The sequence below is a fragment of the Notolepis coatsorum genome (genome assembly GCF_963971535.1).
Source record: "Notolepis coatsorum genome assembly, chromosome: 8".
NCBI lineage: Eukaryota > Metazoa > Chordata > Actinopteri > Aulopiformes > Paralepididae > Notolepis > Notolepis coatsorum.
In genome coordinates, this window is record NC_140172.1 from 102,742,500 (window position 1) to 102,761,243 (window position 18,744).

Here is an 18,744-nt window from a genome sequence, read left to right on the forward strand (position 1 = left end):
GAGATAGAATTGTGCTTTACTACCCCAGAGGGGTACATATTATTTATGTTTTTTCCCCTGATATTCAAAGAGTCAAGCCAAGTCTACCTCTACTCATACCAATATTTCTCTCTCTCTCCCTCATACCTCCTTTTTTCTTCATCCCCCTGTCATTCCCTTACCTCTCCTGACCTCCAGTGCGTATCAAGCCAGGTTCCACGTCTCCAGTGGAGTACCAGAGCGACAGCGACGTGGAGAGCGGGACAGAGTCTGGCTCAGTCTCCTTCAGCACACAGGGTCTAGACGTTGGGTGAGTCACTGTCATCACTCCTCGTCATGTTCACCTAAAAGAAAAATTTGCCTTGATCCTGGGATTATATTGGCATTAGTCTTCGTACAGATTTGTCTTCCATGTAAATACATGCATGTGAAGGAAAATAATCAAAGAAAATAAGGTCTAAAGGGACCAGCCAGGGTCTACATTTATATTGAATAAAGTCACAACCTTGGGGTCAAGACCATAATGACAACATAGATAAAGGTTATTTATACCAGACCAGTGCAGTGCCTGTATGGAGTGGGCCGATCACTTGGCTCATTGCTGCTTGCAGTGTTGTTGGGGGTGTCCTTGTTTGCCGATTGCCTGGCTCCTGGTATTGCTGCTTGCCATTTGGGCGGCCTGGCTTTTCGGAGTGGGCCGATTTGCTTGGCCTCCGGAAGTGTTCTAGAGTACTGCACTTATGCACTATGGCTGCTTGTAGCATTCTAGAGTAGTGTGGTATGGCTGCTTGTAGCGTTCTAGAGTACTGTGGTATGGCTGCTTATAGCGTTCTAGAGTACTGCTGCATGGCTGCTTGTAGCGTTCTAGAGTACTATGGTATGGCTGTATCTGTATTGTTTTTTTGGTGAAGTGCCCCTTTAAGATTGAATCCTGATTTTGTCCTGCATGACAACAGATTAGTGAGGTTGCACATCCTATTATTATTTTTTCTCTGAAGTGTTCTTGGGAGCATCCTAGTTTTGGGATGGACCACACACATTGACAGTTTTGTGAAGAAGGCACGGCAACATCTCTACTTCCTCAGGCGCCTAAGGAAGTTCCAAGTCAGTCAGAAGATCCTTAAGAACTTCTACTCATGCACAATAGAGAGCATCCTGACTGGCAATATCACCTCCTGGTTTGGGAATAGCACTGCACAAGACGTAGCAGACTACAGAGAGTGGCCCGCTCAGCCGAACGCACAATTGAAGGGGGGCTTCCCACTCTCCAGGGCATTTACAACAAGCGGTGCAGGGGTAAGGCTAAGAGAATTATCAAAGACTCGAGCCACCCAAACAACTGCCTCTTTGAACTGCTGCTGTCAGGCAAGCGATACCGGAGTCTCATGGCAAGCACAGAGAGACTCAGAAGAAGCTTCTATCCCCAGGCCATCAGGATGCTCAACAAACAATAACACTATGTAACAACCATCAAATGCACTCACAGCACACACATCCACACGCACTTTAAACATACAACTCACTGCAGCACCCACTTTAACCACTTTAGAACACCTAAGCACACTTTATATTTACACACTTTATATCATTTATATCATTACACCTTACTGTAAATTGTACCTAAATTGTACCTCATCCCACTTCTGCTTTGCACTGTATAGTATATTGCATGGTAACTCAGTTACTTCTACTCTACATTGAGCATTGTATGTATATACTGAACATTTTTGTCTACGTACTTGACTTCTATTTTATACTTGCTATACTTATTTTATACTTATCTATTTTTGCCTAGCACAGTCTCTGGAGCGAAACAGAAAGAAGCATTTTGTTTGCATGTTTCAACCACTTCCTCCTATACAGTAATAGTGGGATTCACTGCTCTCTGACACCGTTATTTCGGGGGTCACGGCTTGAAAACTGATCTACACATACATGTATTTATATAGTACATGATACCTAATATCCTCATAAGTATCTATTAATTCGTATCAATTAGATACTCTTTGGGCTTGTTTTTATCTACTTATTCTGAAAGAGTTGAAATAATTATTTTCGCTAGCAAGATCTCATTAGATTATTCATTCCATTAAGCCTATTGCCAGCAGGCACATTTAAATAAATATAATCTGATTGATTGGGGTAATGAGGGACTTAAAATGTGCCTATAGATATGCATTTAACTTGTCGGCGATATATTCTACAATCTGTTAATAAAGTTTTCAATGGCGTTAGAAAATCATGGTTTTCTGTTTTATTTTTACCTTCTCAAGTAAAACGGCCACGCGCAATTATCCTGATTACTGAAGTCTGGTTCGAATTAACGAGACCGAATCAGCCTTCTAGAAACCAAGATAGCCTGACTTCAATCATCGGGTTAATTTAAGCTGGCTAATGGGACTTTATTTACTTGCTCAAGGGCACTTCTGCAGTGAGTAGTGGGCGGGGGGGGGGGGGTTATTAATTCGCTTCCCTGTCCCAAGAGGGAATCGAACTGGCAACCTTCCGGTCTTCTGCTTTTTAGTGTCATCCTCCTGATCACATCCCTGGACCGTGCTGTGATACTAATGACATTATACTGCAGTACGGCCCTGCTGCCCGGACCCTTACGTAACCCACAGTAGTCTGCTACTCTGGAGGAGAGGCCCTGTGTGTGTGTGTGTGTGTGTGTATGTGTGTGTGTGTGTGTGTGTGTGTGTGTGTCTAATCATGCAGTGTGCTTGCACATTTCCTGTTTGTGTGTGTATCTGTGTATATGTGTATGTATGTTGTGTGTGTATGTTTGTAGGGAGTGAGAGAGAGAGAGTGAGCTAGTCCTCCACGCCCATAGGGTGTGTCTGTATGACACAGTTCTCCTTTAACTGAAATTCAGGGTGTGGGCTTTTACGCTTCACTAAGAGTGTGTGTGTTTATTGCTGTGTGTGTGTCTGTGTCTGTGTGTGTTGCTGGGCAGAGTTGTCCCAGAATTGGGTGTAAACAAGCTTACGTAATGCAGTTTGCCGTCACACCTCCTTATAAATGGAGAGAGAGGCTGAACGGAGAGGGATGGAGAGAGAGCAAGGGAGGGTGTGAGAGAAGAGAAAAGGGAAAAGGGAGTGAACTCTGCAAGACAGAGGGAGGACATTAAGGCTCAGGGAGAATGGGAGGACAGAGGAAGGAAAGGAGAGACATATTGGCAGAGAGAGACACAGAGAGAGAGACACGCAAATTTTTACATACATAGAGAGACTTGAAAGAGACATACTAGCAATACAAACAGAGGGACTTACAGAAAGACATACAGGCAATATAGATACAGAGAGGGGGAGAGAGATAAAGAGAGGGAAACATACAGCCAACACAACACAAACAGAGATAGTGTGTGCATGCACAACTCAAGTTAAAGTGATAATCTGCAAGATCCTCATTTCTGTTTGTTTTGGCGACATCTATTGGTGATAAGCTGTCATTGCTGTTACTTTTTTTACGCTGTATTCTCCACTTGCACAAACATGCGGGCGGCATATCCGGTTACTTACTTACTTCTTCCGGTCCCATCACAATACATAGACTTTAGCAACTTTTCTCCCGTCAATTAAACAACTTTATCGTCACTTTTCTTTTTTTATTACGTTTAAAAATTATATTTGTGGCGGCTGGTTGGCGCAGCGGACTAAACGCTCGTCACCAACGCAAGAGACACTGTCTGGTATCGAATCCGGCTGTCAGCATTGCCTCCGGCTTGGCCGGCCGTCATACTGGCTTGATTGGCAGAGTCAGCGGGAGGGAAGCCGGTGGGTGGGTCCGGGTCGCGTGTATATTTTCCCTAACGGAGTTGCACTTCCGCGTTCGGTTTGCGTGATCTGATTGGCCACTGACGTTTTTCTCAGCGCCAAACGCGTTACTCCTAACAAACTGGTTAAGCTTGGCGACTCTTTCGAAGTCGCTCTCTTTCGAAGTTGGTTAAGGTTAGGGTTAGGGTTAGTTGGTTAAGGTTAGGGTTAACACTTTGACTGCCGGGACCCGTCTTTAGACGTCTTTGCTGGCCATGCTAAAGTTGCCGGGGGACGCTGTACAGCGTCCTTATATCAATATTTCAAAAATCTGCGATCGGATTCATAATGTCCCTCCGCTGGCCTGAGATCCACCAGCAGGACCCACTGAGCTCTCTGGCGGTTCAGGAGCGCCATCTGGTGGCCGATCGGCGCAACCGCTTAACAGGAAGCGCAGTAGAGGTTTTGCTGGTCGGCCATATTACTTCCGGGCACTCGGTATAGGTTCCGGCACTCTAGCTCGTCACACTACATAGCGATCGATTGCCAATAACTCGATAAACAACATGATTTGGACGTATATACCATTATACAAGCTGGAGATGGACCGGGTAATAATATATCCCATAATGATAAAATGTCTTACTCGACGATGATCGCCCAACGGCGCGCGGAGACTGAGGTGAGTTTCAGCGTGTAACGTTACCGTCTTCGATAATAACTGATATTATCAACATTTGACCCACATTAGATGATTGGTATAACGCTGCCCACGGAATTATAAACGCCCCCTCGCCCATCCGGTCAACATCAGATGACGTGTAGTAACTTCTAGAAGTACGTCTAGTTGGAATTTTTTATATCGCGCTGATTGCCATCAAACTGTATTTCATCATCAATATAATGCATTTGGGGCTATATATCACGTTCTGGAGAAAGCTGCAGAAAGAGATGAAAACATACTTATACATTAGACCATACTTTACTATGAATATGTGAATGAAAAAGTTTAACGTTGCTACACAATGAACAATACATATAGGACTTTGAATGGGCCCTAATAATGGCAATGTAGCAATAGAATTTAAAAAGTTATAGCCCTGCAAAGAAGGGGACTTTCTCCATAGACAAATAGCGCTGGCAATCTATGGTATATCATGAATTTAACCTTAGGCAACCAAAGTGTTAAGGTTAGGGTTAGTTGGTTAAGGTTAGGGTTAGGGTAACGGCCTGCTGGCGTGATTGTTAGGAGTAACGCGATTGGCGCTGAAAAAAACGTCAGTGGCCAATCAGATCGCGCAAACCGAACGCGGAAGGGAAAATATACACGCGTCCGGGTCGTTATAAACAGCGACTCCTACAGTTCGGCCGGGGCGCCTGCACAGCGAGGGAAGGATCTGGAGGGAGGTAGTGTGACCTTCCACACGTTACACTCTCCCAGTGAGAGTCCGCGCTGCCAGGTGAAAAGAAGTGGTGGGCTGGGTACACATGTGTCGGAGGAAGCATGTGATAGTCTCCGCCCTCCCGGACCGACGGTAGGGGGTAGAGTGCGCAACGACCAGGAAGGGGATTGGTAATTGGCATAACGACTAACATTGGGAGGGGAGAAAAACGGAAAAAGAAGGGGGGAAAAGATAATAATAATAAAAAATAAATGATATTTGTTTGTATTGTTAATCTGTTCGCCATTAGTTTTTATCGTTAGTATTGTCAATGTGTTGACGTTTTACAAAAGGAAATGCGTGTGGACTGTGGAGGCTTCAGACAGAGAGGTAACTTTTGTGTATTATTATTATATTATAGAATGCAACAATCTATTTAATGGGACCGGAAGAAGTCTACACAACCGGATATGCCGCCCGCACATTTGTGCAAGTGGAGAATTGACCTTTTATCTTGAAAATGTATGCTAAGTATTGAGTTAGTCTTTTACTACTGCTGTTGCTGCTGGTGATGAACACTGTATCACTTCTTGTGTGCTATAGGTGATTTCCCCAGAAATGTCCTACCAGACACCACAGCCAATTTAAAAACGCAAATTTATATTAACACCACTCATGTTATTTATGCACAACACACACACACACCAAACATTTTATAAAACATTTATTAATTGTATAAATGTACAAACATTCAGTCCTACCAGTTAATATAAAAATATTGGTGACAGACTTCTTCAGACAAACATTTCTTGTGTGTATGTGTCTGTCTCTCTCTCTGTAGCCTGTCTGTCCCTCTCTCTGTAGCCTGTGTCTGTCCCTCTCTCTGTAGCCTGTGTCTGTCCCTCTCTCTGTAGCCTGTGTCTGTCCCTCTCTCTGTAGCCTGTGTCTGTCCCTCTCTATGTAGCCTGTGTCTGTCCCTCTCTCTGTAGCCTGTGTCTGTCCCTCTCTCTGTAGCCTGTGTCTGTCCCTCTCTCTGTAGCCTGTCTGTCCCTCTCTCTGTAGCCTGTGTCTGTCCCTCTCTCTGTAGCCTGTGTCTGTCCCTCTCTCTGTAGCCTGTGTCTGTCCCTCTCTCTGTAGCCTGTGTCTGTCCCTCTCTCTGTAGCCTGTGTCTGTCCCTCTCTCTGTAGCCTGTGTCTGTCCCTCTCTCTGTAGCCTGTGTCTGTCCCTCTCTCTGTAGCCTGTGTCTGTCCCTCTCTCTGTAGCCTGTGTCTGTCCCTCTCTCTGTAGCCTGTGTCTGTCCCTCTCTCTGTAGCCTGTGTCTGTCCCTCTCTCTGTAGCCTGTGTCTGTCCCTCTCTCTGTAGCCTGTGTCTGTCCCTCTCTCTGTAGCCTGTCTCTTTCCTCCTGTATGTATCTCTCTCTGTCTCTCCCCCCTCTGTGTATGTATGTGTCTGTCCATCTCTGTAGCCTGTGTCTGTATCTATCTGTAGTCTATCTCTCTCCCCATGTATGCAGCTCTCTAAAACTCCCCTCTGTCCCTCTGTGTGTGCCTCCCCTCCCTCTCTCTCCCCCTGTGTGTGTGTGTGTGTGTGTGTGTGTGTGTGTGTGTGTGTGTGTGTGTGTGTGTGTGTGTGTGTGTGTGTGTGTGTGTGTGTGTGTGTGTGTGTGTGTGTGTGTGTGTGTGTGTGTGTGTGTGTGTGTGTGTGTGTGTGTGTGTGTGTGTGTGTGTGTGTGTGTGTGTGTGCGTGTGCACGCTCATGTGCCTCCCCTCTCTCTATCTCTCCCCCTGTGTGTGTACGTGTGCCTCCCCCCTCTCTATCTCCCCCTGTGTGTGTGTGCATGTGCCTCCCCTCTCTCTATCTCTCCTCCTGTGTGTGCATGTGCCTCCCCTCTCTCTCTCTCCCTCCTCTTATACTTCTATTTCTTTGCCCTGAGACAGTTGTTTAAACGGAGCTTGTTTACATTGTCAGACAACAGGGCAGCTCGCTTCTTCTGGACAATATGCCCAGACAATGAAAAGAATCTCTCTCTCCTTCTCTCCTCCTGTAGCCTGTGTCTGTAGTATATCTCTCTCCCCATGTATGCAGCTCTCTCTATCACTCCCCTCTCTCCCTCTGTCTGTGTGTCTCCGTCTGTGTGTGTGTGTGCACGCTCATGTGCCTCCCCTCTCTCTCTCTCTCTCTCTCTCTCTCTCTCTCTCTCTCTCACTCTCTCTCTCTCTCTCTCTCTCTCTCTCTCTCTCTCGCCCTCTTCTTCTACTTCTATTTCTTTGCCCTGAGACAGTTGTTTAAACCGACCGACCGACACTTTTGTGAGCCTTTTATTTTTCCCAATGTGAGGTTGGACATAATTACATTTGGTGATTTGCTTTAGAAGTGCAAGGGATCCAGGGAATGATCTTTGAGTAATGGAAAGTGTACCTTACCAAGTTTCAAGTTTGTTTATTATTTGTCACAACAAAATAGAGAATACTTTATGATGAAATGCTTGTTTCTGTATGAGCCTCCGAGAGTGTGCTACATACAGTAAAAAAAAAAGTAAGTAAAAAAAATAAAAAGTTATTAAGTAAGTAAAAAGTAAGTAAATGTACCGAAGTAAAAAATAAAAAGTTATTAAGTAAGTAAAAAGTAAGTAAATGTACCGGTCTGTTGTTGCAATGCATTGAGGTCCATCATTTGGTTTGAATGCTTAAAAGAATTTGGATGTTTTAGTGAAGCTTTATAGGACAAAAGTTGGAGTACTCGTATTACTGAGTAATGTTACATTTAGCAGGTCAATAGGGCCATCTGTTGTTGCCTGTGTTATGATTATTTGCAGCATATTTATTTTATGCTAAATGCAGTACCATTGTTTTTCTGGACAATATTTGTAATTTTGGTTATTTATTTAATTTAATAAAAATACATAAGAGAAAGAAACAGGAAAACACATCTGTCCACTCCCATGTTGATAAGTGTATTAAACACTTGAGAAATATCCCTTTAAGGCACATTTTGAACGGATAGTAAAGCACAGTTAACTATGGACAATTGTGTGATTGATCGCGATTATATATTTGAATCGATTGACAGCCCTAATAAAAACATACATGATCTGGGTATACATGGTATACACTTCATGGGCCTACAAACACCCAAAAAAGATAATCTCTCTCTCTCTCTCTCTCTCTCTCTCTCTCTCGCTCTCTCTCGCTCTCTCTCTCTCTCTCTATATATATATATATATATATATATATATATATATATATATATATATATATATACACACACACACGCGCACACACAGACACACACACACAGAGAGCTGCACTGAACTGGAAGCAGCCCAGCTGTGTGGAATTGTCTACCACCCTTGAGCGCCGCCCTGTGGGCACGCTATGTAACGTCTCCATAAATTAACCATGAACTCCAGTGAACCCAGAATTCATTAGCATTTGCAGGAGAATAGCAGCTTAAACAGGCCATTGTGATTAAAAACCATTGGATCGGATTCATGTTTTCTCATGCGAATTTAGTTTCCCCAAGAACAATACTGCCATTGGTGATTGGTGTTTTATTTTTTTCTTCTTCTTTCAAACCTAACTCCTGCTGTGAATGAGAGAGGGAGATGGAGAGAGAGAGATGGAGATAGAGAGAGAGAGAGAGATAATCTGACCCGACCCAAGCTTCAAATTTACATGGTGTTTTTCACAACAAAATAAGACCGTAGTAATAAGACATGCTGGAACTCAACCTTCCATAGGAATGGATTGAAAAATGTATATTGTGTATTCTTCTAAGCAGTTATTGAAAGGATGAAACATTTTGGCCCTGTTAAGGTACTAAAGGTAGAACACGGTAGAACCCTGCTACCCTCAGGGCTCCCGGGGCTCTCCTCCTGAGCTGCTCTGTAGAACCTCATGTAGAACCTCCCTGTTTACCATGGACACAATTTTGGAACCTGTGAGCTTGGTTTGACAGCTCCGTTTGCCAGGGCCCAGGGGCAAGTTCTTAAGAGTGGAAAAGGGCCAATAGTGTCTTAAGCTTGGCCATGGGCTGAGGGTGGGGCTCTTGAGTTAACAAGATGACATGACGAATATCTATTAAAGGTACATGCTCAGTCAGTCATGCACTGGTACTGTAAGACTGGTGGTAGTGTTGTTGTTAGCTGTTTCTAAGCCAAGCCTATCTCAAAGCACACACTGAACACAAACAATATCTGATGCATGGTATATTGATGACCATATCAATATCGACCGATATCGGTGATAAAAATAAAATATGTATTTTTTCTCTCCTACCTATCGGCATTGGTCTGATTATCAAAACTGAGCACATATCTGTATATATATGTATATATATATATATCGGCGAACATCTATCAGCTGATGATGGTGATTTTTTTATTGTATTTATCAGCATCAGTCCAATGAGCAGAACTAGGCAGATGTGAACAACCATGTCTGGTTTTTGTGTTATTTCTTCCACACAGGTTTTGTTTGGGTTCTTGCATGTGTACAACGGTATTGAAATAGACTGCAGAGACAGAAATATAAAGACTCAATATTTTTCACATTATTATTGTATTGTATTATGTATAAAATGATATTACCGTAGGAACTTGTTTTTATACAGATCAAATCACATCGACATCTGTAAATGTCAGTCATCGGCCATGACAGAAAATGTATTATCGGTAAGTGGTATCTGCCAACATTATATCATCATTATAACATCATGTGGGTGCAGCCCTATTATTTTGAGTCACGGAGGTAAAAACCTCTGAAATACTTGAACGTGACAAAACAACACTGAAGAATGGGGTAATCGTGACTCTGCAGCCTATGATCCATACCGTGTACACGTGATGTTCAGCCATATTTTAATTTGACATATATATTTTTTTACATTAATTTCTAAATTGTTTACTGGGTGGGCATGGTTTGCCAAAAGCAGATGTACAACAACGCAACAGCAGTAAACAATAACAACATTTTGAATGGCCTGCTCTGATGAGGTGCATGGCTACCTTCACCTTCTGTGTGTGTGTGTGTGTGTGTGTGTGTGTGTGTGTGTGTGTGTGTGTGTGTGTGTGTGTGTGTGTGTGTGTGTGTGTGTGTGTGTGTGTGTGTGTGTGTGTGTGTGTGTGTGTGTGTGTGTGTGTGTGTGTGTGTGTGTGTGTGTGTGTGTGTGTGTGTGTGTGTGTGTGTGTGTGTGTGTGTGTGTGTGTGTGTGTGTGTGTGTGTAAATGAGTGAATGTGAGGCATATGTTGTATGTGGTCAAAATACTTGTAAAAGTGCTATATGAATGCATTTTTCTTTGCAATTAAACAGCAGTTCAACTAACCTCTGTAATTGTGTGAAAACGGTGAACAGATTCAGATTGATTTAGTTAATCACTTTAGTAAATCTTATTTTTTCTCTCTCAGTGACTTGGAGCCAGTGGATCCAGATTCGCCGGACATCAAAAGAAGGCGTATCCACATGTGTGACTATGACGGCTGTAAAAAGGTTTATACCAAGAGTTCCCACCTCAAGGCTCATAGAAGGATACACACAGGTAAGACGAGCTGTCTCTGTCTTTGTCTGTATGTCTCTCTCTATATCTGTCTCTCTGTCTTTGTATGTCTCTATCTCTATATAACTATATATATCTGTCTGTCTCTATTTATCTATCTATCTGTCTCTGTATCTCTGTCTGTCTCTATCTCCCCATATACAGTATATCCGTCTGTCTCCATCTTTATATAACTATCTATATATCTGTATGTCTCTATCTATCCATCTCTCCATCTATCTCTCTATTTACCTATCTATCTATCTATTGGTCCTAACTCCTCCCGTCTCTCCCCACCACCCCGCCAGGAGAGAAACCTTACCACTGCACCTGGGAGGGCTGCACCTGGCGCTTCGCCCGCTCTGACGAGTTGACGCGACATTTTCGCAAACACACTGGCATCAAGCCGTTCCGCTGTACTGACTGTGACCGTTCCTTCTCGCGCTCCGACCACCTGGCCCTGCATCGCAGACGCCACGTCATGATGTGAACTCTGAACCCCCCCCCCCACCTACACACACACACACACACACACACCATCCCCCCTCGGCACGTCCCGTTCCACCCTTCCTGTTTCCTGTCCGGCGGTCACGCCTCCTGGGGATTGTCACAGGAGGAGAGCGACGGGAGAGGGGGAGCAGCTGTAAGGACGATCCACCCTTTTTAGGCTTCTCTTTGTCTCCTCTCTCCTTCTCAACCAAAGTCCTCCTCTTCCTCCTCTTTGACCCCTTGACCTTTACGAATGGAGGCAAGGGATGGTGGACAGACTGTGAGGTCACAAGGGGTGTTGTGATCGTGTCAGGGCGGGGTTGAGGAAGGCGAAGGGGTGGGTCTGTGCGCTTCGCAAAAACCCCAGACACCGCCCACCTGACCCCCGACCCCCAATGACAGAGAGAGAGAGAGAGAGAGGCTGGATGGACTGACAGACACTGAAACACAAGGACGTCCATCCATCACACCTGCCTCAAGAGGAGAGAGCAGGAGGAGAGGAAGAGATTGAGAAGAGGAGAAGGAGGAGAGGGGGAGAGGGAGGCTAAATGATACCTAATATGTGTTCTTTTAAATGTCAGTCTTTTTCAGAGGGGTCAATTCTTTACCATGGTGTCTCTACAGCTATCTAGTGATTACTTACTGTGTTGTTCAGTTACTCTGCGTTGTATGCATGGCGACCAATCCACCTGTTGATATGTGGTATGTACATATCTGTGTGTGTGTGTGTGTGTGTGTGTGTGTGTGTGTGTGTGTGTGTGGTGAGTTATTTACAGGCAGCTGAAGAGGCATCATATTTTTCACCCCAGAAACCATATTCATAGTATTCGACAGGCTGACGTCTTGGTTGCAAATAACAGGTGACTGTAATCAAATAGCAGTAGTAGGTGATTATCGCCGAATGACAAACCGTGGCCAATGTTGTATGGCAAAACACGTCGCGAGAATACTATGAATATATGTACACATATTCTCTCCTGAGTCACCCGTCATTCTGAGGGTGAGGTTTAGAAGTATTTTATTGAGTCTTATTAAACCCCTACCCCCTCTCCCCCCCTCTCGACACAGGGAGCTACAAGACTGTGAACTTTATTAAGATTCTGTTTAATTTCCTTATAGTATCAATCAGAAATGTTTGCGTGTCCTCCCCAACTCCTGACTTGTTCAATAACAGTATTTGTGTTTTGTTGTGTTTTAAAATTTTATTTTATTTTATTATCACGTGGCCAACATTGGCTCTCTTAAAGGTGCTGTAAGCGATATCGGCATTTGGGTTAACTTCCTGTCAAAACTAGGATCAGATCAAATACAGCAATTGCATATCCTATTTCTCGCCAGAAATGTTGTCGGAAACATATTTCAGTGAACCGTTTAGGTGGAAAAAGAGCAAGCCGTCATTTATTTTCCTCCGCCCCACACCCCACTTTGTGGAGTTCCCTCTCCTGATTGGATAAAGTGGGAACGGGATACCAGGAAATGTATTTTCTCTTTACTACAGAGCAGGAAGGACTGGGAGACCCATGTTACTGACCACTGACCAACACTATATCAGTGATGGCTGTCGAAATGTAGATCTACTCGACACTTATTTTACAGAAAAACTGAAAAATCACTTACAGCACCTTTAACAGAATAACAACATGCCCCTTTGAACTGATTTCAACTCTTTGTGTTGTCGTTTTGAGGCTGTGAAAGTTATGGGAGGGGGAGTTTGAGATTACAAAACGAAAACTCCAGCAGGGAATAGGGGAGCTTTTCCGAGTGTGTGTTTTTTGTGAGCGTGTGTGTGTGTGTGTGTGTGTGTGTGTGTGTGTGTGTGCGCGCGTGTGTGTGTGTTTTAAGAGACAAAACACATAATCAGAGCTTATAGTTTTTAATGAGCGTGTTGTCGTTCTTCCGGGCACCTGTCGTTCCTTTACCTCTTGCCCGTGGAGCCTTAATAATTGAAGTCAATCTGTGAGGGGTGGAATCAGAGCCGTGGATAGTGAGAGTTGGGCTAGGTTGCACCGGAAGACCCGGTAACCCCCCCCCCCCACCCTCCCCCCCGGCTACACTGACCCGTTTTGTATGTCCGTCAACGTTTGTCGTGGAGTTAGTTTTCAACGAGGAGTTAGTTGAGACGGACCATGTGTGACCATTTTCCGACGGGACGGAAAAGGTCTGGGAAAAGGTTTTGAAAAGGTGAACCTTTGGAACTGATGGATACGTGACCCGCCTGCTGTAATACCTTCGGTCAAATTTCTATCCGCAATGTCGCCGGGCCCTAAGTCAGGGCTATCGATGCACGGCAGTGCCGTCTTATCAGATCAGATGGTGCCCGGTGTTCTATATAGAATGGCATTTCACTCAGCTACACCCACGTAGTAGGACACACTCCTACGCAGAGCTCCACGCCTGTCCGTCCCACCGGCCTGTGAAATGGCTCTGCCCAGAGTGCCTTGTTACTGTAACAATCTACTGACCTCTGCGACCAAATGAGTTGGAAATGAAATGCAGTAATAATGTCGAATCGCATGTATACACACACACACACACACACACGCACACGCACACGCACACGCACGCACACACACACACACACACACACACACACAAATAACCAAATATTAAGCTTGTCCGGACGTTTATGAGTTATGCAGTGATATAGTTAGGAGAAAAAATAAACAAGATGATCTTTTCTGCGCAAGGAGGCCGTACCCGTGTCCATTCCGTGGACATGAGTGGACTAATCATGGCCGGCACAGACATGGAAATTATTTAACTTCTTGAATTTATATCGGTTGTATTTCTAAAAATGAATAGCAGATTATTTATTCGAATATGTTGATAATAGTTTGAGACGTATAAGTAGCGCCGGTCAGTTTATTTCCTCTTGGGGCAGGGATGTTGTGACGGTGTGAAACGTGGTCCAACTCTCTCTGTAGGAGTGTCGAGAGTAGGACTGTAGAGCTAACATGCGACTGGAACAGAAAGCGACCAGTGACCAAACCCTTTCTATCTACGGCTCTGGGCGGTAGCTACTAGGCGCTGGACTTTGGTCGTCAGGGTTTTCCCCCACAGCACGGGTTGAAACCTCGAGGACACCGAGCACTCTCCTCACTGGCATTTCTAGCAGGGTGGGGGAGGGGGGGGGGGTCGATTTACTTTCAACTGAGTACATTTCAGAAATGTTCATTCACCTTTTTGAATCATTGTGAAACCTCGCGTAATATCCGGGGATGTGATCTTCCAGTTTGGTCCCCGGGATGTTTGATGTTATTGTTTGTTTGTTTGTTTTTAATACATAACTCCTATTCTTTGCAAATTGTGATTTCCCTGATATCCTGCCTTCTGATCACATCCCCAGCACAGTTATTCTCTTTTATCCAACCAATAGGAAAACAGCTGAGAATGGATTACTTTGAACACTTTCGATTAGCAGACTTTCTCAATGTACTTTTTGCAATCATTTCATTGAACTGAAACAGAATTGATGCCCCCCATCCCCCCGATTCTGATTCCTAACCCATGGTGTCCATGTCTTAAGTGGGCTGTTATTTTTGTTTTTGTTTAGCTCCTGATCCGGGCTCAGACTTGATTATGCAACATAACTCAGACCTCGCTCTAAGTGCTGTTCTGAGATCAGTAGTAAGAGTACTATGTAAGTAGGCGGTGGGGTTGGTAGTTGCCGCTTAAACGCATAGCGAGCACATTCAAAACGGGAAAAGCATTATTTTGGGCGGCGATGCTGTTCTCGTTTGCCTTCCAGTTTGCCATAGTCGTCATTTCAAAAGCTAGAAAGGAGAGCAAACTTAAATGGATAGTTCGCTTTTTTCTTTCTTTTAAGAGGCCTATTTGATTTGTCGCTAAATGTGAGCGATTTCAGTCTATTCATAATAAACCACTTGCACCAGTTTATTTTTTAAAGAGATTCTTTAGGGCGTTTCTGTTTTCTTTGATATCATATTGAAGAGTGACCGGAAACGAGAGGGCAGAGAGAAGGCGGGCGACATGCACCAAAGGTTATTGGAGCCCAGGGCTTTGTGATTGGGGTTAGGGTTGCGAGTCCAGCTCGGTGAGCAGGCCAGGACGTCCTCAGGGCTGTTTTAGTCTGAGATATTGGGAGCAGTAAAATATTATTTGTTAGCATTCATTAGCATCAACCGCAAATTATGTCTCCGAAAAGAAATCACACGCTTCTTGCCTCCCATTGACTTCCACTGCTATTGCTAACAAAATGTTAACATTCTCTCTGTCAAAACACTGGTTCAAGTACCTTTTTCTTTTTCTTTTCGGGACGGAATGAAAGGACTCTCGGATTGTGATGAGTCAGATCGGCTTCTTAAAAAATATTTAAGAAAAAAAGAAAATGTGGACGGACCCTTTAAAATCTAACTTTTTTTTCATGGATCGGTATAACTTCAGATTGACGGCATTCGTATGAGTTGAGTGCATGCCATTAAGAAAAAAACAAAAAAAACATCCACAGAGCAATGCAATGTTCCCATTTTTCTATCATTATCTGCTTAAAAAAACGACAACAAAAAAATACAAAAGTTACTAAGCACATGTTTCTAGAAGAGTATATGCATTTGATTGCAATTTCTTTTGTAAACTGTTGATAGACATAGGACAATGACAAATAATTAAAGAGAAATTGGTGTACATACTGTATATAAATCAAAAAGTCCAGAATAAATGTAACGGGTGGATTTCTATTTTTAACACAGATTAGACAAATGTGAAAAAAAATATCTTCTTGTCTTTTTCTCCTTTCTCTTCTGTTGGTTTGATGAAATGTGTTCGTTTTTTCTTTTCTTTTTTTTATACATTTTGTTTTCAAATTTCCTAAAAAAATTTGTCCCGCTTGTGTTGTGCACACCTGTGTTGCATGGAGAGTATAGCCTTCTTGTTTTTAGTGAAGTCGGTGAGCATGTCTGTGTGTCTGTGCGTGTGTGACGGGGGGTAACCTTTACAGTAATGACCTGCAAAAACAAACACAAAAAACTAAACTGAGAAACCTGTGTTGCAGCTTAAGCCGTCAGCCGCCCTCTTTTCATGATCCTCCAATTGCAACTGTCGCTTCCGAGGGATTTGAGGGTTTGAGAGGTCTATTATATTGGGTCCTCTTAACAAGGAGTGCTGATGAGAACTGAAATTAAAGGAATCCTGTGCAATTTAGAATTTTTAAGTCTTTAACTTTCTTCACCGAGCACTTTGTGAGGGGAACATGTTTCTGTGTCGGCGCCTCAGTCAAAAAGATAAATCTGCTAGCACTTTTTGTGTTCAAGTACACACACACACACACCCACACACACACACACACACACACACACACACACACACACACACACACACACACACACAGATCGGTGTGTATTGGTGAGAATTTACTTTTTTCTTTCCTCTTCGGGGGAATTAATTCCTTGTGCCGCCAAAAGAGAATGCAGTGGTTTTCTATTTAGCATCGTCGCTGTTTCTCAGTGAAACCAAAGGGCTTATCGCTGACCAGCACAAGATGGCTTGTTAGCTTGTGGCTAATTGCACATTGGTTTCAATAAGGAAGGCTAACAATAAAGTGGCTGAAGGACACTATAGAAACAATTTCTCTACATCTTGGTTTATTATAGGTCAGAAGCCCGGATGGGTTATGGCCTTTCTTCACACGCTTCTGATATGTTTCGATGAGCCTGGGTTCCCCACTTGACAACAGTAGTAACATGTTTCTGATGTGTTTCAATGAGCCTGGGTCACTTGACAACAGTAGTAACATGTTTCTGACATGTTTTCAATGAGCCTGGGTCACATGACAAGAAAAAGAAAACCTCATTTGGTTCCGTGACTTGAAGGGTTTTAAGAAACCATGCCTTATCTTGGTACCGACTTAACTCTGCACGGTGACGTTTCTTGGTGAAGGACAATAAGACTACAATTTTAAAATACAACAGTATATGTTAAAGTTATTATTTATTATTTATGACCTACCTCAATCCCCACCCTCTTTTCTCGATCCTCGGACCACAACTGTTGCTTTCCTTGGACAAAGCAACAGTTGTGATTGGAGGATCGAGAAAAGAGGGCGGTGTTTGAAATGGGTCAATTTGATCCAATTCAACACGGGATACTAGGAAGGCAATTTTTTTTCTCCCACCGACACCGTATTCCCCAGATCTGAAGACCCATTTCAGTGGAATTGCGTTGCTAGGGGGAAGTGCTTGGATCCAAGTGTATTTCACGTCAGCTATTGATATTAGCAAGCAAAGAAATGAACTATTTTAGAATGTTTTATGTTGGAACTGTCTAGCGATCAGGGAGGATCTATTTTCAAATGCCTTCTAACAAAGAGAGGACGCTGTCCCTCCTGTCACCCCAACCCCCTTATTGGATCGACTGCTTGGCTGACACGCTCCAAAACATGCTAACTCCACAGTAATGATAATAATTTAAACAACAACTCCATATTGTGCAGGAAGGCAGAACCTTGACCCCCCCCCCCCCCACTGATCATGTATGTCGGCATATAGAACTGAAGATTCTAGTGACCCACTATTTTACTGTGCAAGCACATTAATCAGTTATAGTGTGACCATCACTTCAGCAAAAAGAAAAACGACGCCACATAACGTTTTTAAAGGTGACGTCACCGAGTGTGTCTGTCTGTGTGTGTCAGTGTGAGTGTGTGTGTGTGTGTGCCTCTACTTATTCATTAATCAAAATCCTCTTTAAAGAATCAAGAAACTTTAGGTATTTTATATTGAATGCAGTAACTTATGGGCCAGTACTATATTACTCAGTGCAATGCAGTTATCGTTATAATAATACAAGTAATTAATTTTTTTTTTTTTTTTTTGTATTTGTACAGAACAAATGTGTAAAGATCTGTGAGGAAAACGTGAGCTTTTTTCTACTGTGACACATGTGACACGTGTTTAAAAAGTCAGTTTCTTCATGTACAGTTGTGATTCCCCCGCCCCCCTACTTCTTTTATAGAATAAAAATGTTTTTGGTGCAAATCGATGTCTGCTTTCTTTACACAGCTTTCTTTACATCCTTCCAGTAGATTAAAGAATAGAAGCTTTGCATGGAATGTTTGTGTAGTTGTCTTTCTTCCAACATGGCTGCCGGTAACGGTAACCGCTGATAACTACGTTACAGTGGTAGAGTTTTTGTTGATTCTCGTATATCAACACAGCAACCATTGTTTTGCACCTATCAACCGTTGTCTCTGCCATTGCCATGTACAAAATAACAGTCGCCATGCTACAGGCAGCCATGTTGGAAGAGAGAGAACTACACAAACATTCCGTGCAAGGCCTCTATTATATAACACGTTTACATATTGTTGCATGGGACCATGATGATTTGAGCAGAGATATTCATAGTGTGATTAGAAGTTTGAGGGGAACACCACAAAAAAATTCGAACATGTTATTTCCATGGCCCAAGTTCAATCAATATCTGTGAAAATGAGCTACTCTCCCAAAGCCAGAAACCAGAGAGGTAAGAATCAAACCTGTGATGTCATCACGTCAAGTCTGGAGCAGTTTCATAGATGATGAATGGGAGATTTTGTAGACCCACAGAACGTTTGCTTTATAAAAAATAAAATAAAAAATGTAGATATCCAAAT

General features: G+C 43.3%; 1 protein-coding gene across 1 annotated transcript in view; it reads left to right on the top strand.

The window, feature by feature from the left end:
- The window catches only part of klf8 (Kruppel like factor 8), a 112,374-nt gene extending 94,293 nt beyond the window's left edge, over positions 1-18,081 (top strand). Inside the window, exons 5-7 of the mRNA XM_084320739.1 lie at positions 178-289; positions 10,519-10,649; positions 10,955-18,081. Coding sequence (XP_084176865.1) covers positions 178-289; positions 10,519-10,649; positions 10,955-11,136 — 425 coding nt within the window. The 3' untranslated portion in view covers positions 11,137-18,081. The remainder of the gene's footprint in view (positions 1-177; positions 290-10,518; positions 10,650-10,954) is intronic.
- Positions 18,082-18,744: the final 663 nt, after the last annotated feature.